General features: G+C 41.6%; 1 protein-coding gene and 1 long non-coding RNA gene across 2 annotated transcripts; both read right to left on the bottom strand.

Annotated features, from left to right (window-relative positions):
• Positions 1-5,143: 5,143 nt before the first annotated feature.
• Positions 5,144-5,895, bottom strand: LOC145437842 (uncharacterized). The gene has a single exon (XM_080315182.1). It carries the CDS (start codon positions 5,780-5,782, stop codon positions 5,144-5,146), a length of 639 nt encoding a protein of 212 aa, XP_080171308.1. The 5' UTR covers positions 5,783-5,895.
• Positions 5,896-6,155: 260 nt separating this feature from the next.
• On the bottom strand, positions 6,156-6,594 carry LOC145437841 (uncharacterized). Its single transcript, XR_013914749.1, has 3 exons — positions 6,409-6,594; positions 6,277-6,348; positions 6,156-6,219 (listed from the first exon to the last, which is right to left on the bottom strand). It is a non-coding gene; the product is annotated as an uncharacterized LOC145437841 (long non-coding RNA).
• Between the last annotated feature and the right edge of the window lie 15,848 nt (positions 6,595-22,442).

The raw sequence follows: 22,442 nt of genomic DNA, 5'->3' as shown, positions 1-22,442 counted from the left end.
TGCACTGATTACGAAAATATAAATTTTATTCCGCTCGCGGCCCCGGAACCCCCACAATCAGCCCCAAATTATTCATTGTAGAGTAGATTGGCAGTGTGACCCAACAATGCTCTCTGGCAAAACGAGAGACTAGCTCAAGAGCAAGGATGCGGCCGAGCGGCGAGAGTGGGATCAGCTGACGTCGCGGCAATAGCAATGTGCAACCGCGCCACAGAGAAACGCTGCGCTGTTGATACTTTTTCTATGCGTTTCGGTACAAGCGAGCACACACCGGCCTTTCCATGACTTGTAAGGGTAGAACTGGGTCCACAGAATGTATTAGGGCCCTACCAATTTTCGCGCAATATCCTTCAGCTGATAGAAATATGTAGGCTACGTCTAAGTAGTCTACATTGGATATGTCAGATTATTATGATATCGATTGCCTTAGCCCGCTTGTTGGGTAGGGCTCCAGAGATGCGTGGCGCTGTTGATACCTTTTCTATGCGCTTCGCTAAAAGCGAGCACACACCAGCCTTTCCTTGACTTGTAAGGGTAGAACTGGGTCCACAGAATGTATTAGGGCCCTACCAATTTTCGCGCAATATCCGTCAGCTGATAGAGATATGTAGGCTACGTCTAAGTAGTCTACATTGGATATGTCAGATTATTATGATATCGATTGCCTTAGCCCGCTTGTTGCGTAGGGCTCCAGAGACACGTCGCGCTGTTGATGGCGGGTGTAGATACTTTCTATAGTCGCTTTTATGGTTAAGTGTGAGCAAGGAGCATTGAGCATGAGCATACATTACAATTAAGCTTTTATTTGATCTGTATGGGTAGGACTTGGTCCGCGAATGCAGCAGGTAAAATGTTGATTGTTGAATAAAGTTTAACAGATGGAGTGTCGAATTAAACTGGTATCGCTGTCCGGATTCAATCCGTTACTAGAAAGCTTGCGGGCCATACCTGCCAAATGATTCCAAAATGTTACCATCAAATTCATACCTCTGTTTTTCACTGGAATATATCTGATATCACTATAAACGTTGACGTTAGAATTTGGTTTAGCATTTTTCAATCACCAAACAGTTTTTTTGAATGCCGGGGACCTTTTGCGTCAAAAGTAATACAGTGCTATCACAGATATTTGAATTACTTTCATTCTGTAGCCTGTATATATATTCCTAATGTAACTTACGTAAAACGGATTTGCAGTTTTTTTTTTGCATCTGTGAATAACTGAATGTCAATTGTCCATTCGGCCCAACAGAGTTTGCACTTTTTCGCCTTCTCGGAATTTGGCAAGGTCACCGACGTGGTGCTTATGGGGACTAGAGTGAAAACTCAACACTGTAGTTGTATTACTACAATATGATATTTTTACATTATCTAAATTTGCTGTCTTGAGTGAATCTTATTACTTGAAAGTATATTTCCTTACTAGAAATATCTCTAACAGCTGAAGGATTGCGCGAAAATTGGTAGGGACCAAATACATTCTGTGGACCCAGTTCTACCCTTACAAGTCAAGGAAAGGCTGGTGTGTGCTCGCTTTTAGCGAAGCGCATAGAAAAAGTATCAACAGCGCCACGCATCTCTGGAGTCCTACGCAACAAGCGGGCTAAGGCAATCGATATCATAATAATCTGACATATCCAATGTAGACTACTTAGGCGTAGCCTACATATCTCTATCAGCTGAAGGATATTGCGCGAAAATTGGTAGGACCCTAATACATTCCGTGGACCCAGTTCTAACCTTACAAGTCAAGGAAAGGCTGGTGTGTGCTCGCTTGTACCGAAACGCATAGAAAATGTATCAACAGCGCAGCGTTTCTCTGTGGCGCGGCTGCACATTGCTATTGCCGCGGCGTCAGCTGATCCCACTCTCGCCGCTCGGCCGCATCCTTGCTCTTGAGCTAGTCTCTCGTTGCGCCAGACATCATTGTTGCGTCACACTGCCAATCTACTCGACAATGAATAATTTGGGGCAGATTGTGGGGGTTCGAGGGCCATGAGTGGAATAAAATTTATATTTTCGCAAGCAGTACAGCGTCAGCTTTCGATTGATACCCATTCATCAAATTTAATGCTCGGCAAGTCGGTCAAAAATCACCGTCAAATTGCCTGTAGCCAAGTGGAAACTGTGACGTGATACAATTTCATTGAACCGTGCGATTTGCTTGTGTCGACACCATATAGGACACTATGATTGTACTATAGAAATTGAATATGGAACGGCAACGACCGATTTTGCAGCTTCGTTCCGCTCCGCTGAGGCTGGAGTGGAGAATTGTTTTGCGTAAGCGACTGTAGGATTTCTGGCAACCAGAAAGCTATCTTCTCGAGCGCGGAAATTACTGAATCTGGTCTTGATCGAAAGCTACTGTTGCACCGATTCCGAAAATCTAAATTAAAATATCGATCAGGCACTGATCCACCTAGAATCTGTCCTCCAAGTCTGAAATATTGGCATTGTTCAGAACAATCGCGTAACCGCAACACAATGGCCATAACAATGACCCGTTGCGACTCTCCGATTGTTCGAACAATGCCGATATTTCAGATAGGAGGGTGGATTCTAAGTGGATCAGTGCCTGATCATTATTTTAATTTATATTTTCGGAATCGGTTCAACAGTAGCTTTCGATCAAGACCAGATTCAATAATTTCTGCGCTGGGGAAGATAGCTTTTAGATTGTCAGAAATCCTACAGTCGCTTACGCAAAACACTCCAGCCTCGGCGAAGCGGAACGAAGCTGCAAAATCGGTCGTTGCCGTTCCATGTTTAATTTCTATAATTGTACTATAGAAATTAAACATGGAACGGCAACGACGATTTTGCAGCTTCGTTCCGCTTCGCGGAGGCTGGAGAGGAGAATTGTTTTGCGTAAGTGACTGTAGGATTTCTGGCAATCCAAAAGCTAGCTTCCCGAGCGCAGAAATTATTTAATCTGGTCTTGATCGAAAGCTACTGTTGCACTGATTCCGAAAATATAAATTTAAATAATGATCAGGCACTGATCCACCTAGAATCTTTCCTCCAAGTCTGAAATATCGGCATTGTTCAGAACAATCGGGTAACCGCAACACAATTACCATAACAATGACCCGTTGCGACTCCCCGATTGTTCGAACAATGCCGATATTTCGACTTGGAGGGCGGATTCTAGGTGGATCAGTGCCTGATTATTATTTTACTTTATATTTTCGGAATCGGTGCAGCAGTGGCTTTCGATCAAGACCATATTCAATAATTTCCGTGCTCGGGAAGATAGCTTTTGGATTGCCAGAAATCCTAAAGTCGCCTACGCAAAACAATTCTCTTCTCCAGCCTCTGCGAAGCGGAACAAAGCTGCAAAATCGGTCGTTGCCGTTCCATGTTTAATTTCTATAATTGTACTATAGATAACTAACCTACGGATAGATACCAGAGATGAGCATGGATTAGGATTAGGTTTTGAAAAAACAGGATTTGTGAAATTTTGTCGGATTTGGATTGGATTTGGATTAGACATTTTTTTCAGAACAGATTAGGATTTGGATTGGATTTACCGATTTTCTGGGAGATTGAAATGTCGTGTGGCGAATGGCGACAAACTTTATTCAGATCAGTTATTAATGTACTTATGGTTACTAAGTTATCTTGAATCAAGTGAATCGTTGATTGTGAAAGAAAATTTTCGAATCCCTCCATTGCATAAATTAGTATTTTTCCGAATTTCCAGTTGGAATCGGATTAGGATTGGACATGGACTTGAATATGAAAAAGTTATGGATAAGGATTTGGATTTGGATTGGAAGGTTCGGATTTGGATTGGATTAGGACATCGAAATTTCAAATCCGCTCATCTCTGATAGATACCCAACACCCGTCGTCACGCTTGCTTGCTCGGAGGAAAATACCGCTCAGCAATCTGAACGCAACGTAATTGCCAATCCCATAGCTGACGACCCGAGCGCTCAAATTAAATATAGTTGATCTTATTAGAAAGCTACTGTCGCACTGATTCCGAAAATATACATTAAACTTTCATCAAGGCAAAAGAGCCAGCCCGAAATAGCGTTCAAAGTCTGAAAATCGGCATTGTTCCAGACAATCACATCGACGCACCACAATGACCATAACAATGATGACCCTTGCGTGTCTTCGATTGTTCCGAACAATGCCAATTTTCAGACTTTGAGGTGTATTTAGAGGTGGTTCTATTGCCCCAATCGGATTTTAATGTATATTTTCGGAATCAGTGCGACAGTAGCGTTCAAATAAGATCAACTTTATTCAATTTGAGCGCTCGGGTCGTCAGCTATGGGTTTGGCAATTACGTTGCGTTCAGATTGCTGAGCGGTATTTTCCTCCGAGCAAGCAAGCGTGACGACGGGTGTTGGGTATCTATCCGTAGGTTAGTTATCTGTACTTAAACATGGAACGGCAACGACCGATTTTGCAGCTTCGTTCCGCTTCGCCGGGGCTGGAGTGGAGAATTGTTTTGCGTAAGCGACTGTAGGATTTCTGGCAATCTAAAAGCTATCTTCCCGAGCGCAGAAATTATTGAATCTGGTCTTGATCGAAAGCTACTGTTGCACTGAATCCGAAAATATAAAGTGAAATAATTATCAGGCACTGATCCACCTAGAATCCACCCTCCAAGTCTGAAATATCGGTATTGTTCGAACAGTCGGAGAGTGGCAACGGGTCATTGTTATGGTCATTGTGTTGCGGTTACCCGATTGTTCTAAACAATGCCGATATTTCGGACTTAGAGGACAGATTCTAGGTGGATCAGTGCCTGATCAGTATTTTAATTTATATTTTCGGAATCGGTGCCACAGTTTTTCACTGCAATGAATGTAGTTTTGGAAGCAAATCTTGAATCCTAATAATACTATTTAAAACAGTTTACGGAAATTGATCCATTGCATTTAATAATAAAAATAGCACAGTTATTCGGGAAATCCTAATAGATCAGTTTGCGGAAATGGAACAACTGCATATAAGCAAAATGGCACAGTTATTCGTCAAATCATAATAGAATGGTTTACGGAGACTGGAAAAGAAGATTGATCCACTGCATTCACGTTACGAGGCGTAGTCCTTCATTTAATAATGATAGGAGAGTTCTCATTAATTGAAGAGGAAAATTTATCCGCATTAGTACAAATCACTTTTTGTTACAAATAGACTTCAGTGCCTTGCGTTGACTAATGTTTTGGTCCTTGTTATTTTGAAGTTCTGAGTTTATAACTCTTGCTTTCTGGTAGCAACGAATTCTGATGTAGTAACGGAAGATTTTTTCCAGTAACTGATTTGTTATGGAGTTTTGAATTGCTATGGTGAATGTTGTCAGATCTATATCCTGCATTAAATTTTCAATAATATTATGGTGTTGATAACCTGATCTAAATTTTGTCTCAATGACCATCAGTGCATTTAGTAGTCCCTGGACAGGTACTGTCAACTGGCCAAAATCCTTCTTCTGGAGTACGGATATTAATGAATTCGGCGACACGTTGTTATTGGGCTCGGAGTCAATCAATTGACATATCAAGTCAAACTCGTCTGCATCTCGGCAACGTTTTTTCATCTTCTGTAGTAGGCCTATATACCCGGCAATATACTGTATTATATACTTTTCATCCTCGGTCAGCTCACACTCCACTTCCTTCTTACCGGATTTTCTTTTTTGAAATATCGATGACGCTATGTCGAACACCCTTCGTACACTTTGGAGAAGAAATATTCTTCGCAGATTTGGGAAATGTTCTGGAAGTGTTATACCATCACAGCTGAACATCTGCATCAACTGACTTCCACTACTGGCCTTGTTAATTGTATTCTTCAAATACTCAAATAAATTTGCTGGTAGTTCTTGACCGTTGGTGCTACTGCTCCAAGCACTTTTGATTTAAGCATCTGAAACTATTCAGTAAATTCAGGCTTACGGATGGACACTTTGTAAGATGAAAACCCTAAATCAGTTCAAATATTGGCATGTGTGTATCATGTAAGGAAGAACAACGGCTTGACCGACTATGTGGTCTTGTTTTTAGCTCCTACTCTGTATGCATAGCACACAAATAGTGCTCCAAAAGCTCTGGATTTCTTATATTTATGAAACTGCCCTAGAAGTAGTTGATTTCAACCAAGTAACAATTACTACCTTAATTGGTGTTTTACTTACATTCATAATTCTCTGAACTCGTAGTGGCCTTCCCAATCATTTGATTCGGCACTGAACTGCAAGGAAAAATGTAAATAAATTTGTAAACTTCGTTTCTTCTAGGATAGAATTACATTGCTTCGTCCATGATCACCTCAATTGAAGTTGATGGGATATTTTCTTCAAATATATGATGCTGTGTGAGTCTGAAAATTGTTTAGTGTGGCTGAATGACTGAATGCACGTGTCTTAAATTGCATAATAACCTGCTTCCGTCTATTACTGTCCCTATTTCGTTCCCGATAGCATCTTCCAAGTCAACTATTACTGTTAAGCTCGAAAAACTGGCCGGGGTGGTCATATTGTAGCTAGGCAAAATGATGTATCTATCACGTAAATTACTATGAAATGGACAGTGGTAAATACTTTCTACCCATGATCATCGCAAAATACTTATTTTTAAATATGTTTTCATAACATTCCCAAGCGTTCCCAGTCGACGAGCATGTCCACATTAAAGTCGAAATACAAGCAATTACTACCAAAGAAATACTAGTTCATCCTCTATACCAGGGGTTCTCAACTTCCCTCGTATAACGGGCCGCATTTTAACAGCGGAAGAGGCCGCGGGCCGCAGAACATTATCACCGTGTATTTTTGGGCTACTGTTCAATTTAGAGGACACTATAGCCCATTTACCAGTCTTATACGGGCATTTAGTACATTTTTATGCATTATCAAGCATTGCAGTTACTGTTTTTTTGTGAGAATATCTAACTTCCAGTCAGGGTTGTGGATTCGGAGTCGGAGTCGGAGTCGGGGTAATTTTCGCTTGATGGAGTCGGAGTCGGAGTCGGAGTCGTGAAAACTGTAATAGCTGGAGTCGGAGTCGGAGTCGGAGTCGGTGGGAAAATACTGACTGGAGTCGGAGTCGGAGTTTGTGAGAATGACTATGATTTCGACTCCGACTCCGACTCCAACTTCTCTATCATGAAAACATTTGCTTTCAAAGAATTTTCAATATAATTTTTATGTACCACCAATCACTGTTATTATTAACCATACAGATCAGGTGCGGCCAGCCTGTGGCACGCAGGCCAAATTTGGCACACGAGAAGCGTATCCGGACAATACCGAGAATGCTATTACCGAGAATGCTATTACCGAGAAGGACAATACCGAGAATGGACATTACCGAGAATGGACAATACCGAGAATGGACAATACCGAGAATGGACAATACCGAGAATGGACATTACCGAAAATGGACAATACCGAGAATGGACATCACCGAGAATGGACAATTCAGAGAATACTATTACCGAGAATGGCTATTACCGAGAATAGCTATTATCGAGATTACTATTACCGAGAATGTCTATTACCGAGAATACTATTACCGAGAATGCTATTACCGAGAATGTTTATTACCGAGAATGGCTATTACCGAGAAAGCTATTACCGAGAATGTCTATTACCGAGAATACCATTACCGAGAATGACCACTACCGAGAATGGACATTACCGAGAATGCTATTACCGAGAATGACCATTACCGAGAATGGACATTACCAGGAATGCTATTACCGAGAATGACCATTACCGAGAATGGACACCAACGACAATACACTTTGGCGCACTAATACTCGGCGACCTCATGTCCCAGAGACCACCCGCGGGTGCCGACGCGATAAGCGATCTCCCCTTATGCTGTACAGACTAAGCGAACCGATCGGGCTCAGAATAGTCGTTTGAAAAATCGCAATTTTCGACTTTTACACCCGTTTTTACGAAACCTTCGAAATTTCCATCATTGTTAGCTAGACAGACAGTGTCGCAATGACCTAGATTTGTTTTGCTACACGCGTTACGAGAACACGTTGAAAATGAAGCGATTTAATATGTGAAATGGCACCAAGTGCACTTACGAGGAGTGTTTATGGTATGACGTTGGGAGATCAAGATAAACGCCGGGCACTAGCATTATAGGCTGAAACTTCGTGCTTATGGACTCAAGGTAAAGTCAAATTTAACTCAATTATCATGCAACCGTCATCAGTCTTGTGCACACATTAACTGTAGAGTGCTAAACCGGAAAAACTGTATTTTCCTGAAATATCACCATGATATATATCGTAATTCGGTGGACTTTTAATACTTCAAAACGAATTCTGTAGCTGCATTTCTTGAAATACGTGGCCGTGGCTTGAAAATCCACGCCTGTGATTTGATATGAACGACTGCCTAAAATATGTTTCCTCAAAGATAGGTGGTCGAAAATATACTATTAACGCGTAAAAGCTTCCGACGATATCTTTGGATATATTCGCAACATATGGCCCCAATATTGAGAAAGTGATTTTCGAGAATCTAGAATAGTGGTTATGTATATTGTGTATCACAGAAGAAAATATATTTCGTGGCGAGGTCTCAATAACTTTGCAGGGATGGATTAGGAATTTAAAGTCTGCAATTTCTATCCCAAAGTATTGTTTCCAATTTTGCGGGTACAAAGAACTTCAAATCCCAATTTTGCGCAAACATTCCAAAGTCACCATGACTGATCTTTTAGTACTCTAACTTTTCTTCGCACAAACCCCAACATAACATCTCTCAGCAGCAATGTTAGTATCAGTGAGCTATTGGCAATTAAAAGGAGTTTGCACAGTACGGTATATTTCATATCAAACCCCGTTCTGTTGATGTGAGTCCTGAAGCTTTTGCACTTATGAAGCGAAACTGCCTCACGATTTCCCTGATATTAGGTTATAAATCATTTTGCAAATTTAGAGGTTTCGCGTACCCCCTGAAAATGCGTCGCGGAATCCCGGTTGAGAACCACCGGTCTAGATGATGCATATCAGTATCGGTTTAATATTATTTTCATCAATTCAAAACACCACAAAACTGCGATACAATGAAAAGATAAGAAGGTGACGAAGTCTTAGAGATCCGACGCCCACCTTAGTCTAGGCCAGGGGTTCTCAACCTGGGGGGCGCGCCCCCCTTGAGGGGCGCAGGGGCTTTCAGGGGGGGCGAGAAATTTTTGTCAATGTCTGTATATATTGTGACTAAACAGGTGTTTCACAACCATTCTAAAGAGACGATTATTGAAGATTAAACTTAATTCGTATTCTAGAAAGCTTGCCATACTCAAACTCCAGCAGTCGCGCTCAACGGAGTATAGGCTGACTTCAACTTCATTTGAGCAAATTTTCCATATTCTTTGAAGATTTAGAGAAATTCTTACGTGCAAGTCATTCATTACTTTATAGCTTTGACGGTAGCCTAAATCTCTATGCGCTAGGTAGCTGTTGTTGATAGCTGGCGAACTGCACTGCCTAAGACAGATTTAGATGCGATATAGGTTGCCCGGTTTCGCCCTCAATTTGGCTGTAAATCAACACAATTTAATTCATTTCCAAAACTGATTAAATTTAGCATTGCAGGACGGAACGACGCCGTGCTCTCTGTAGTCACTACCAGCATCAGGATTAGTCTTAGTGCAACCTACCTTGAAATGAATTGATGTCCTTTTCAATGTTTTTTTTTGTTATTTTCAAACAAGGTTGGGGAAGTTTGTCAGCAATGTAAAAGCCTAAACAACGGTAATGCGGATTCAAAATTGGCGTAAGATATACCTCATGTATACTATTAGATCAGGGGTGGGCGGCCCGTACGGCCGCATGCGGCTGTAGAAGGGAATTTGTGCGGCATTTGTGTTGGCAGCCGTAGACATGCAAATTGCAATTACGAATTCACTCCCGAATTTTCGAGAGATTTTATTTAATCCGTTTAATCCGTTTAATCCGACTGAGGCTACGGTGATGAAATTTTTTTGGGCCAGTGTTATCGTCCGTCTCTAGACTAGGCCGTGCAACAAGGCCCGAGTTCTATGCCACAACTCGTATGTACCGCGTTGCACACACAGCGTCCCACAGTGCCCAGGTATAATCATCATCATCATCATTGGTTTATTAGCAATTTTTATCAGTTCAATACACCACAAAAATTGCGATACAATGAAAAGATAGGCAGGTGTCAAAAGGACTTGGCGTAGTCTTGGAAATCAGAAATGAATGAAAAGTAAAAGAAAAGATAGTATAGAAAAGCAAGCGACACAAATGGGGTGGCATTCACGGCAGGCGAGATCGATAGGTCAGGTCGTGGTCCCCCGGTCATCTTGTGGGCAGACTATAGTATTCATTTAGTAGAAATTGCTAGTATTTCGACTTGGATGCGTACATGGTCGACGACTGTCGGATATCCGGTAATGTCCATTCTCGGTAATGTCCGTTCTCGGTAATGTCCATTCTCGGTAATAGCATTCTCGCTAATGTCCATTCTCGGTATTGTCCATTCTCGGTAATATCCATTCTCGGTAATGTCCGTTCTCGGTAATGTCCATTCTCGGTAATAGCATTCTCGGTAATGTCCATTCTCGGTAATAGCATTCTCGGTAATGTCATTCTCGGTAATGTCCATTCTCGGTATTGTCCATTCTCGGTAATGTCCGTTCTCGGTAATGTCCATTCTCGGTAATAGCATTCTCGGTAATGTTCATTCTCGGTAATAGCATTCTCGGCAATGTCATTCTCGGTAATGTCCATTCTCGGTATTGTCCATTCTCGGTAATGTCCATTCTCGGTATTGTCCATTCTCGGTATTGTCCATTCTCGGTATTGTCCATTCTCGGTAATGTCCATTCTCGGTATTGTCCGTTCTCGGTAATGTCCATTCTCGGTAATAGCATTCTCGGTAATGTCCATCTCGGTAATAGCATTCTCGGTAATAGTAGGGAACCCACGAGAAGGGTAGGTGTGGCCTGCGAGGTAATTCTCGAAATTATTTATGACATCAGGTACAATTGCAAGGCCAACGAAAATTTGGTTAGCATGACCGAGAAATTTGATGATGACTAAAACAACAGTTCTGAGGCATTGACGTATCCAGGGGTCAGCCACATTTATCCGAGATCTTCGTATATGACCATGAAGTAGAATATTTCATAGCAGATTTATTTGACTTGAAATTTTTCTCGGAACTTCGCATGATTCATTGTCACTAGATTTCTTGCATTCAGTATTTTAGCCCCCTTTTGAAAATTATAAATACATATTCTTCACAGAATTGAGTCTAACTATATTCGCAATTAGGAGATACGGCTTCGCTTGTGCACTCGCAGCGAGATCGTCGACAAAACATTTGCCAAAAATGATAGAGGCATGTTCACTGATACCGTCGATTTTGCTATGTCTAAACTTCGAATAATCCTGTCCTTGCTAAATGAGCCCAGTGGTATACAGATGCGACCCCCAATGTATGTTAGCGACATATTTATTGATATTGCTATAGCCTAATTCAGTCGTTATCTTGCAAAAAAATTCGACCAGGCCATCGGCTGGTTTTGTAAAATTGTAAAAATATGTAAATATGACCAAACGATGCTTCCCATTTGACAAAATTAAAAATATTTGTAGTGTAGCTTAGCTGTTTGGGTCGAACAAATGATTAAGAAAGACTGCAAGTCCCAATCCTTGAATACTTGATTAAGTACATGCAGACTAGACATAGGCTATGGTCTTTGACTACTTAACTAAATTCCATTTATGACCAATGTCTATTACTAGTAGTAAGAGTGTTTGCGCTTGTAATCAGGATAGTGTGTAATGACAAAATTAGTAAGTTCAATTTCTTTATCAGTTGCTGAGTCATACACAAGACCTACACTTGGATTTTTTATCTATATTTTTATTATACAGGATTGGATATCTGCCATATTTGAATGATTCATACATTTCAGGATATTAGAGAGTCCATGTTATAAAAACTTGAATAAGGAAGGATATTTAGCAAATCTTTATTTCATGGATAATTCGAGCTGTGCCACAATGAAACAATTCAGCATGCCACAGTTAATCATATGTTTGCATATGTTTAATGGTTGTATGATAGTCATTCAACCGACAATGTGGCATATAATTTTCGAGGTAAATTGGTAATAATGCTGGAGTCGGAGTCGGAGTCGGGAGTCGGAGTCGGTACGTTTAAAGACCCAGGAGTCGGAGTCGGAGTCGGAGTCGGTACGTTTAAAGACTCAGGAGTCGGAGTCGGAGTCGGAGTCGGTATATTGAAAATGTGTGGAGTCGGAGTCGGAGCCGGAGTCGGTGGTAAAATTTACCGACTCCACAGCCCTGCTTCCAGTGGCGCAAGTAAATCCCTTCATTGAGCGTGCATTGCATACGTTGCCAAGTCGGTATCTGCACATGCAATCCAGGGATATCTAGAACTGCTAGTAGGCTACTCCTAGTTCTAGATATCCCTGCTTCAAACCCTTCCACAAGAGAACCGAACTCTCTGTTTCAATGCGTGAGCGAGCAAGTATAAAATTACGGCTACTGTTTCGTTACAGAGGCCAATATCACTTCTGAGCAAACCAATCAACTCTTTTCCTTTCCTTCCATGGCTGGAGCCCTACACCAATAGTTACAGAAGCCAACTTTGTAAAGTTGATGTTTTTTCACTGGTCCCCTCCCCACGTTTGCCCCGTCAGAATTTCCTCTGGAAATATGTCCAGTCTGATAAAACGCAGCTGGATGATTAGCTATGCCACGTGTGTGCAGTCGGTGGATTCGTCCAAGGCTAGGCTAAAGTATACGTGGCAACGTGTTTCAGAACATGCGATAAAAGATGGACTGACTTTGCTGTTATTATTCTGGGGAATGTTGAATCAGACAACTTTTGCTTCGAAATTTGTCAGGTGTTGTTGGACGTGCTGCAAAGTTCCGGAAACAGCGAATATTCGCACAGTACGTTAAAGTTTTATTGAAGTCACACCCTCTAACAGATTCTTGGGTTCAGCGATATTCCATGCAATTTTGAACAATGCGTCTGTAACGTATTCGGCAATTTTAACAATGCCTCGAAATATGGATTGATGGGCTTGAAACCTAGCTCGCAACGGTTTCTCTCAGATCAGGCAATATGTACATTGTACATTGTACAACTCCAGAAGAAACTATCGTGGTGTCATTTTAAGTTTCTACGCTTCGTTGCAACAACTGTACTTCGACAAATGTGACACATCGGTCTTCCATAACAATAATGTGCCAGTAGTAATCCCGTTCCTATTGAAAGATGTCGCGGGCCGCAAAATAATCGTCTGCGGGCCGCATGCGGCCCGCGGGTTGAGAACCCCTGCTCTATACTATCTTATCTACTTTTGATTCAGTGTGAATGCCTCCTCTTTACATCGCCTATGGGCCAAGGTGGGTGACTGATTCCATAGTCGCTTTGACACCTTCCTATCTTCTCATTGTATCGCATTTTTGCGGTGTATTGAACTGATATATATTGCTAATAAACCAATGACGATGAATGATGATGATGTTTTAACGCCAGTTGCTGCAGAAAGATTGCTGGCGAACCGTTTGTTTACATCGATTTCATACCCCTGGTGAAGCATGACTCGCGACGCGCTAAAACGCAGAGCTCACTGGAGTTTCCAATCATTGTATATATATCATTAGGTATACATTGTTTTTTTTTCAATTCTATGCAGTTGCATACGATTAGCTGTGACGAGTGTCGGCCGAATATTTAGGTCTATTTCTATAAAAAAAGATACAAATCAACACTTACCAGTTACCAGTTTTGATAATGTCTTCATCGCTTCTAGCTTTCTATACCATTATTTCCTGTTTCATTTAGCGGATATACCCCTTTTTAATGCATTCTTTATATCATTATTTGTGTTTTTGATTGATATATAGAGACTATTTCAGATCGTTTCATCTTCTTCCTATCGTTTCATTGTATCGCTATTCTTCTGGTATTTTGGGTGAAAATGAGTATAAACTGAGCTAAACTCTCGCTCTCACCTAGTTCTATTTACTGTACGTCCATAATAGAACATAATTGATCATGCATTTGACCACGATTGGGCCACATATACCAGTACTTATCATCGATACTTACTTGATATATTGCAGCCGGCCATGAAATTTAGTCATGGCCGGCCATGAGAATGAGTTTGACATGGCCGGCCATGGAAATTTCATGGCCGTCCATACTGAAATTTCATGGCCGGCCATGAAAATCATCATGGCTGGCCACAGAATTGCACTTGTCACCATAGTGTCCTATATGGTGTCGATACAAGCAAATCTCACGGCTCAATGAAATTGTATCACGTCACAATTTCCATTTGGCTACAGGCAATTTAACGGTTATTTTTGACCGGCTTGCCGAGCAATAAATTTGATGGATCGGGTATCAATCGAAAGCTAATTCTGCACTGATTACGAAAATATAAATTTTATTCCACTCATGGCCCTGGAACCCCCACAATCAGCCCCAAATTATTCATTGTTGAGTAGATTGGCAGTGTGACGCAACAATGCTGTCTGGCGGAACGAGAGAGAAACTCAAGAGCAAGGATGCGGCCGAGCGGCGAGAGTGGGATCAGCTGACGTCGCGGCAATGGCTATGTGCAATTGTGCAATTATAGATAACTAACCTAGCTATACTTAGACGGAAGGATCTCTATAAGTTGAAGGATATTGCAGGAAAATTCGTAGGTCCCAAATACATTCTGTGGACCCAGTTCTACCTTTACAAATCAAGGAAAGGCTGGTAATGTGTGCTCGCTTTTAGCGAAGCGCCTATAGAAAGTATCAACAGCGCCACGCGTCTCTGGAGCCCTACGCAACTAGCGGGCTAAGGCAATCGATATCATAATAATGTGACATATCCAATGTATAGACTACTTAGGCGTAGCCTACATATCTCTATCAGCTGAAGGATATTGCGCGAAAATTGGTAGGGACCAAATACATTCTGTGGACCCAGTTCTACCTTTATAAATCAAGGAAAGGCTGGTAATGTGTGCTCGCTTTTAGCGAAGCGCCTATAGAACGTATCAACAGCGCCACGCGTCTCTGGAGCCCTACGCAACTAGCGGGCTAAGGCAATCGATATCATAATAATGTGACATATCCAATGTAGACTACTTAGGCGTAGCCTACATATCTCTATCAGCTGAAGGATATTGCGCGAAAATTGGTAGGGACCAAATACATTCTGTGGACCCAGTTCTACCTTTACAAATCAAGGAAAGGCTGGTAATGTGTGCTCGCTTTTAGCGAAGCGCCTATAGAAAGTATCAACAGCGCCACGCGTCTCTGGAGCCCTACGCAACTAGCGGGCTAAGGCAATCGATATCATAATAATGTGACATATCCAATGTAGACAATTTAGACGTAGCCTAAATATCTCTATCAGTTGAAGGATAATGCGCGAAAATTGGTAGGGCCCTAATACATTCTGTGGACCCATTTCTACCCTTAAAAGTCAAGGAAAGGCTGATAAGGCGTGCTCGGTTTTACCGAAGCAAATAGAAAACGTATCAACAGCGCAGCGCTTCTCTGCGACGCGATTGCACATGCACATAGCTATTGCCGCGACGTCAGCTGATCCCACTCTCGCCGCTCGGCCGCATCCTTGCTCTTGAGTTTCTCTCTCGTTTCGCTAGACAGCATTGTTGCGACACACGGTCAATCTACTCAACAATTAATAATTTGGGGCTGATTGTGGGGGTTCCAGGGCCATGACTGGAATAAAATTTATATTTTCGTAATCAGTGCAGAGTCAGCTTTCGATTGATACCCGATTCATCAAATTTATTGCTCGGCAAACCGGTCAAAGATAACCGTCAAATTGCCTGTAGCCAAATGGAAATTGTGACGTGATACAATTTCATTGAACCGTGAGATTTGCTTGTGTCGACACCATATAGGACACTATGTTGTCATGGCCGGCCACGGAATATCTGTGGCCGGCCACGAAATTATCCGTGGACAGTAAGTGGCCACGGGAATGCTGAAAGTCCGTCTCGGCAAAGCTTTGCTAGTGTGATGTCATGTCGACACACAATGTGTCCTACCTCATTTTATGATCCGCTATTGGGCGCTAAAGAGTGTTCGGAATTTGCCTCACAAAAATATGGTAACCCTACGCTATATCCGGTTCTATAAGACGGAATCATAATCCAAGCTATATCCGTCAATTTTAATTTTAAAATAATCCTTCTTCAGTCCAGTTAATCTCAGTTTATTATTGAAATTTCATCATTTCAGAACACCTGCGTTAGGCTACAACGAAAAGAGATGTGGGTATCGAAACGACTTGGCAGGGTTTTAATGACTCGATGAGTCATGACTCGACTCGAGTCCGACTCCGGTATAGTAGACGGCCATCTAGTATTCATTCGGTAGGAATTGCTTGTATTTTGACTTGAATGTGGACATGGACATTAGGGCTGTTCAAAAATAACTTTTTTCCTGAATCTTGCTGGTTACTTGATTAAATCGTTAGGTTGCCTTAAAAAACGACGCATACCAAATTTGAATTCATTCCGACAAATATTCGCGGGTTACGTAGAGTTTGAAAATTTTGGATTTGCCCAAAAACGCAAAAAAAATTTTTTTTCAAATTTTTCTGCCAACCCCATGAAATTGTTGGGCTGTCTTCAAAAACTATGCAAAACAAATTTGACTCAATTCCAAGCCGTAGAAGCGGAGTTATTTCAGTTTTTATTCGATAATTCTGGGATTATCCTTGATTGGTGGATAATCCAAGAATTATCACCGAAAAACTGGAATAACTCCGCTTCTACGGCTTGGAATTGAGTCAAATTTGTTTTGCATAGTTTTTGAAGACAGCCCAACAATTTCATGGGGTTGGCAGAAAAATTTGAAAAAATTTTTTTTTTGCGTTTATGGGCAAATCCAAAATATTCAAACTCTACGTAAACCGCGAATATTTGTCGGAATGAATTCAAATTTGGTGTGCGTCGTTTTTTAAGGCAACCTAACGATTTAATCAAGTAACCAGCAAGATTCAGGAAAAAAAGTTATTTTTGAACAGCCCTAATGGACATGCTCGACGACTGACGGATAGCCGGCGAGATAGCCTATACTGTTCCATACATCAGATGCGGCATAACTGATAGAGCGTTGATCTTTATACTCGACCATGACAGATCTTGGACTAGGCTAAGTGAAGAAGAGGCATGCACACTGAATGAAAAGTAAAGCAGAGAATATGTAACCCCAAAACTAACCCTAACCCGAGAAATAACTCTAAAATTACCCCTATATATCCTAACCCTAAGCCTTACTCTAACCCAGGAGTCGGCTACCCCTGGCACGCGTATCTTTTGTGGCACAGGAGATGATTTTTCATGACATGCCAAATGACGCAAACGACATTATTGAGATCATGGTCTTCCAAAAAGGGAAACAGAAGTTTTCAAAATGTGCGAAGCTCGTATGCGGTTCTAAATTATTATTTCGTAAATCAACATAAAATAAAGTCTTTTCGGGTAGATTTTACTTATCTTACCTGATGTCTTGATTATAATGTGGGACTGGGAAACCCCACTAAATAAATACGTAGAAAATGTACAGAAATGAGTCGACCGTATTAGCAGTTAAGAAAGAATGTCAACCGAATATCGTATGAAACCGTTTTGATGCGTTAGTCTAGGAGTGTTCACTGTGCCTACGGAAGTGCAGCAGCTTAAGGGGGAGCACTATTATATGAACCTGCATTCAAGTGATGGGCATTTTTACGCTATAGAAGACACGACCTAGATATAAAGTTTCGGGCAAAATGCGACCATGCAACTCCCGTGTGGTGTATGCGTTGCCAAAATGATTAACGTCGGTAAAACCTTTACACAATAACCTTTCAATGCAGGCCAAAACGTTCGACATTGATATGTCCACTGCATGTCAAGGGGCCAAAGTGACTAGCGCCTAATAGCCCAGCAGCTGCAGCTTGACCCTCATGTATCAAATGAGACCCGCTTAGGAAAATAATGAGCCCCGAGCTAAAACGTGAGTTTTTAATCGTGTTCGTATCTCCCAAAAAGATATTCTGTTAGTTTCGTCTGGTGTGCAAGCGATTCCAATACATCTGGAGCAACGATAATCGTTATCGCTTTACCGTGACTTCTGCAGGCAAATCTAGTGTCATACCAACATTAATGTAACACCAAACCGACTTGAATGATAGCATGATACGGGCGTGGGCACATTTTTCATCATCATCAGACTATATAGCCTAATCGTAACAACACTGATTGGCCTGTCAATCATTGGATATGGTGCCGAACACAGTGAACATGGAAACGACCAAATCAACCACAGCTAGACGATCGATCATTGAGCGACTGAAAATAAATTAATATGTAGGCCTAAGCGATAGGTCGGGTGCTGTAGCGACCAAAACATTTTCCTTTCGTGACCAATAATTCCAGAATCACTGGCGTAACGGATTCCGTTGCCAGTTGTAGAAAAACGATTGATGGTCCGTGCTTAAAACGTTAAATATTTATAAATTGAATGTTTGGCAAGCAAGCTGGTAATAATTTGACATTTTGGCACGCTGCACAAAAAGGTTGCCAGCCCTAAAGTCAGCCGTAACACATCCATAACCCATAACTCATAATTTAACCCACATGATCATGTGTCGCATGCCCAATGTCGCATGCTATGATGTCGCATGTTCAGATGGAAAACGAGGACGCGCGTGCGTAGTAGGCTACTTTTGATACCGAGGTAAAGAACTCATTGAAAGTTTCGGGGATCTAACCACAATGGAACTGATACCTAGACTTGGCAATTTATAGTTTCTCTATATCTTTCATATTTGGGAAACCGAATCTTTTGAGCATTGATTTGATAGCCGCACAGGCGCACAACCTTGGCACGGCCTTGCCCATGATACGTAGAACCTGATGTTGAAGTTTTTGCAGTGGCTTGACTGCGCTAACACTGGCAGCACCCCATCATATCATGTTTGGCACGCAGTCGAAGGCTTTTTTAGATCAAGGAAAATTCTAGACCCCACATTTAGCGTCTCCAGGATTCCGTATTACTTCTCAGTCACTGTTGGGAGGGGGGGGGGGGGGGGCATGTGAGGTTTGGTGTTTGTTGCGGAAGCCAAATTGATGAGAGGAAATTATAGACATCTTGGCAAGGTATGAAGATAGGCGGGAAAGGAGCAATTTTTCGAATACAATCCCGACACATGGGAGAACAGATGTTGGTCTGCAGATGGTGACATAATTCTTACGCCAGCTTCGTGTATCGGGATCACTCTGGCTGCTTTTATATTATTGGGATAGACACCGTTTTCTATCATGAAGATAGCATCATGTGCCCCTGTCGTCCACATGTATGGTCACTTGGTCAGTAACGAAGTGTAGGCCTATATCTATACTTTTTCATGGCACTCAAGTAGGCTATATCTCTTGCCTACTCGCGCTACTAACTAAAGTTCTCATATTTAGGCTACATCCAATTCTACTAAAAATATTTTACTGATCCAATCCCGTTGTTCTACAAAAAACTTGCCGGATGCCGTTCCGGTTAGAATCCAAAATCCTGGTCCTGTACGTACTTAATAAGTGATTGCCAGGCTGTGTGCCGCGATTGTAAGAAAACCGTATAATATTGAAAATATTGCATTATGTAGTTTGGACAAACATAGTGCTACTCAAAAGCGGTTTGAATTTCTCAACAGACTGATAAATAAGCTCATGTGACTATGTCCATAAAACAAATCATGAAATTTCCAATGAATAGCTTCATTTCCGCATCATAATTGCAGGGTTGTAATGACTCGACTGCACTTGAGTCAATCTGTGTATTGACTCGACTTATACTCGAGTCATTGCGCATGCCTCGGACTCGGACCAAGTCATATGACTCGAGGCTCCTACGGACAGGGCTGGCATTTCCTATTTTGAAACAGCAGAGCTATCTCACTTTCCGCATTTCGTTTATCTGGGCCTATAGGGTTACAATACGTCCTCCTTCAAGAGGATTTGTCATCGTTTTTCAGAAAATTGAAAATGTCCTCGGAGGACGCCTAAATGTCCTCCTTTCCGGACATTCGTGCTCCTGTACAGCTCTGACAGTTGCCAATGGAGAGGGTCAACTGAAAATCGTCATAGACGCGAAATACGTATTGCGGACGTTCGAGCGGGTCATTCGGGAGTCGAGTTGGAGTCATGGCCGTTTTTTGTCAACACTACGAGATTTTCAGTAAATATTTCAAAATCAGCTGTTTTCAATTTCAATAAACTAACTTTCATGGTTTGATAAAAATGTCCTCATATCCCGATTCCAAAATATGACCGTCCTAGTTTATTAGTGCTGGTACCAGAAAATGCGATCAGAAATTGTTGAAAGTGTTGAAAGTTAAGTTATTATGAATGCGAAGCATTCAGTATCACCTAAAAGAGTTGTAAAAATTGGGCTTAAGTAAGAAGACTACTAGAAAATGAACAGTCAACACAAGGACTTGAATTCGGACTTGATTCGGTGGTTAATTGAAAATGACTCGACTAGACTCGAGTCAAAACTAGAAAAGTGAGATTGACTCGTGACTCGGAATCTTGTGACTTCGTTACAACCCTGCATAATTGGGTTGTTATGTCCGGATGAAATACGTTGATTATCGTTTCAACTTAACCCATAAACAAGGTATATAGTGTCGCAAAGCAGCAGGGTTGTAATGACTCGAGTCAGACTCAAGTCACGATTTTCTGATAACTCGACTTTACTCGAGTCTTTTTCTCAAAATACGTAAATGACTCGACTCGAGTCAATATGTGTCGCATGACTCGAACCAAGTCATATCATGACTCGAGACTCAGACGGCCAAGAGCGACGTTTCATTGTAATATCGAATAGTAGTAAAGTATAGCCTATAACCACCCTATTGGGTGTTCGTCTATTGGTACTGGTACTTGAAAATGCGACCAGAAACTATTAAAAGTGAGAAAAATTAGTAAATTATAGATGCGAACCATTCGATATCACAAAACATAGTTATAACAACTTGGAGTAGCCTTTAAGATCAGATACCCACCTTAGACTAGGCGAAGTAAAGAAGAGGCTTGCACAGTGAGTGAAAAGTAATGCAGAGAATATAAGACGCATTAGCGACAAAATGAGGTGACATGTGCAGAGGTGGTCAGTAACGAAGTACTTCTACTTTTTGAAGTACTTGAAGTAGATTTTGCCTACTCACACTACTTTTTAAGTAGGTATGATTTTAGACTACTTCTACTTCTACTTGACAGTTTTCAGTTTTGTAGGCAAAAATAAGCGTAGAATACCTACTTACTTACTTGTGAAACCCCACTTCTACTTCTACTTGAGTATAAATTCCGGTGTTACTTCTTCTTCTGCTTGAGTGGCGACGGCTACTACTTTGACCACCTCTGGGCATGTGGCGGAAGGCGAGGTCGGTGTTAGGTCGTGGTCCGGTAATCCTGAAGGCTGGCTACTATCCATTTAGAAAAAAATGCTTGTATTTCGAATTGAATGCGGACATTCTCGACGACGAGCGGGGGAGGTAGCGTAGTGGTGACGATAAGCGCCCCCCAATGCTGACGGATCCAGTTCGATTCCCGTCGGAGGCTCATTTGGGCTCCTCTTCCCCCGCCCAGAAAAAGCCCAGAAAAAAGACCCGAAGAAAGAAAGCACTCACAAGGAATGGAAAGAACTAGTAGAATGGGCCACGGCTTCAAAAAGATCAACATCGAAAAAGAACTGTGACATCGGGCACTATAGCCCAGGGTGGATGTTCAAGTAAAGGATCGCTACTGATGCGTGTCGTTCGACATCCTCCTATCCGTTCGTTACATTGCATTGTGTCTTATCGCATTGTACATCGTATGTGTAGCTTGTATAGCTTGTTCGGATGAAAATTATAACCCAATGGATTGACTGTCGCATAGCCGACGAGAGGCTGTTCCAAAATTGGGGTCCGGCATACTTGATAGAGCAATGCGTTTTCTTGTATTCCGTCCTGATCATATAGTAGTTGTTCTTCGTTGACGCGCGTGTGTTGTACTTTTGACTCTGAGGTGAAGTAGTCGTTGAAATTTGAGGGACATTGACCACAATGGACCTGATACATAAACTTCTAGCTTCCTCATATCTTCTATGTTTAAAACACCAAATCTTTTGAGAAGGTATTCATGTAGCTGCCAGAATTTCATATTGCACGATTTTAAAACTTCACTTGGCAGTTTGGGGAGTGAGAGCTAGTCTAATTTCTGATCGTAACACCGTCAAAATTACGATTTCTTCGGTGCCATCCTCAAGATATATGGGTGACATATATAGCTCAATGGTGACATCAACAAAATAAGATGACATCGCCGACATTGTTAGTATCACCAATTTATATACGCCTTCTTTAGATTCGTTGTTATTGT

The sequence above is a fragment of the Botryllus schlosseri genome, chromosome 1 (genome assembly GCF_051294905.1).
Source record: "Botryllus schlosseri isolate E-star chromosome 1, Bs_hap1, whole genome shotgun sequence".
In the NCBI taxonomy this organism is placed as follows: Eukaryota; Metazoa; Chordata; class Ascidiacea; order Stolidobranchia; family Styelidae; genus Botryllus; species Botryllus schlosseri.
This window is presented reverse-complemented; position numbering and strand designations above follow the sequence as displayed.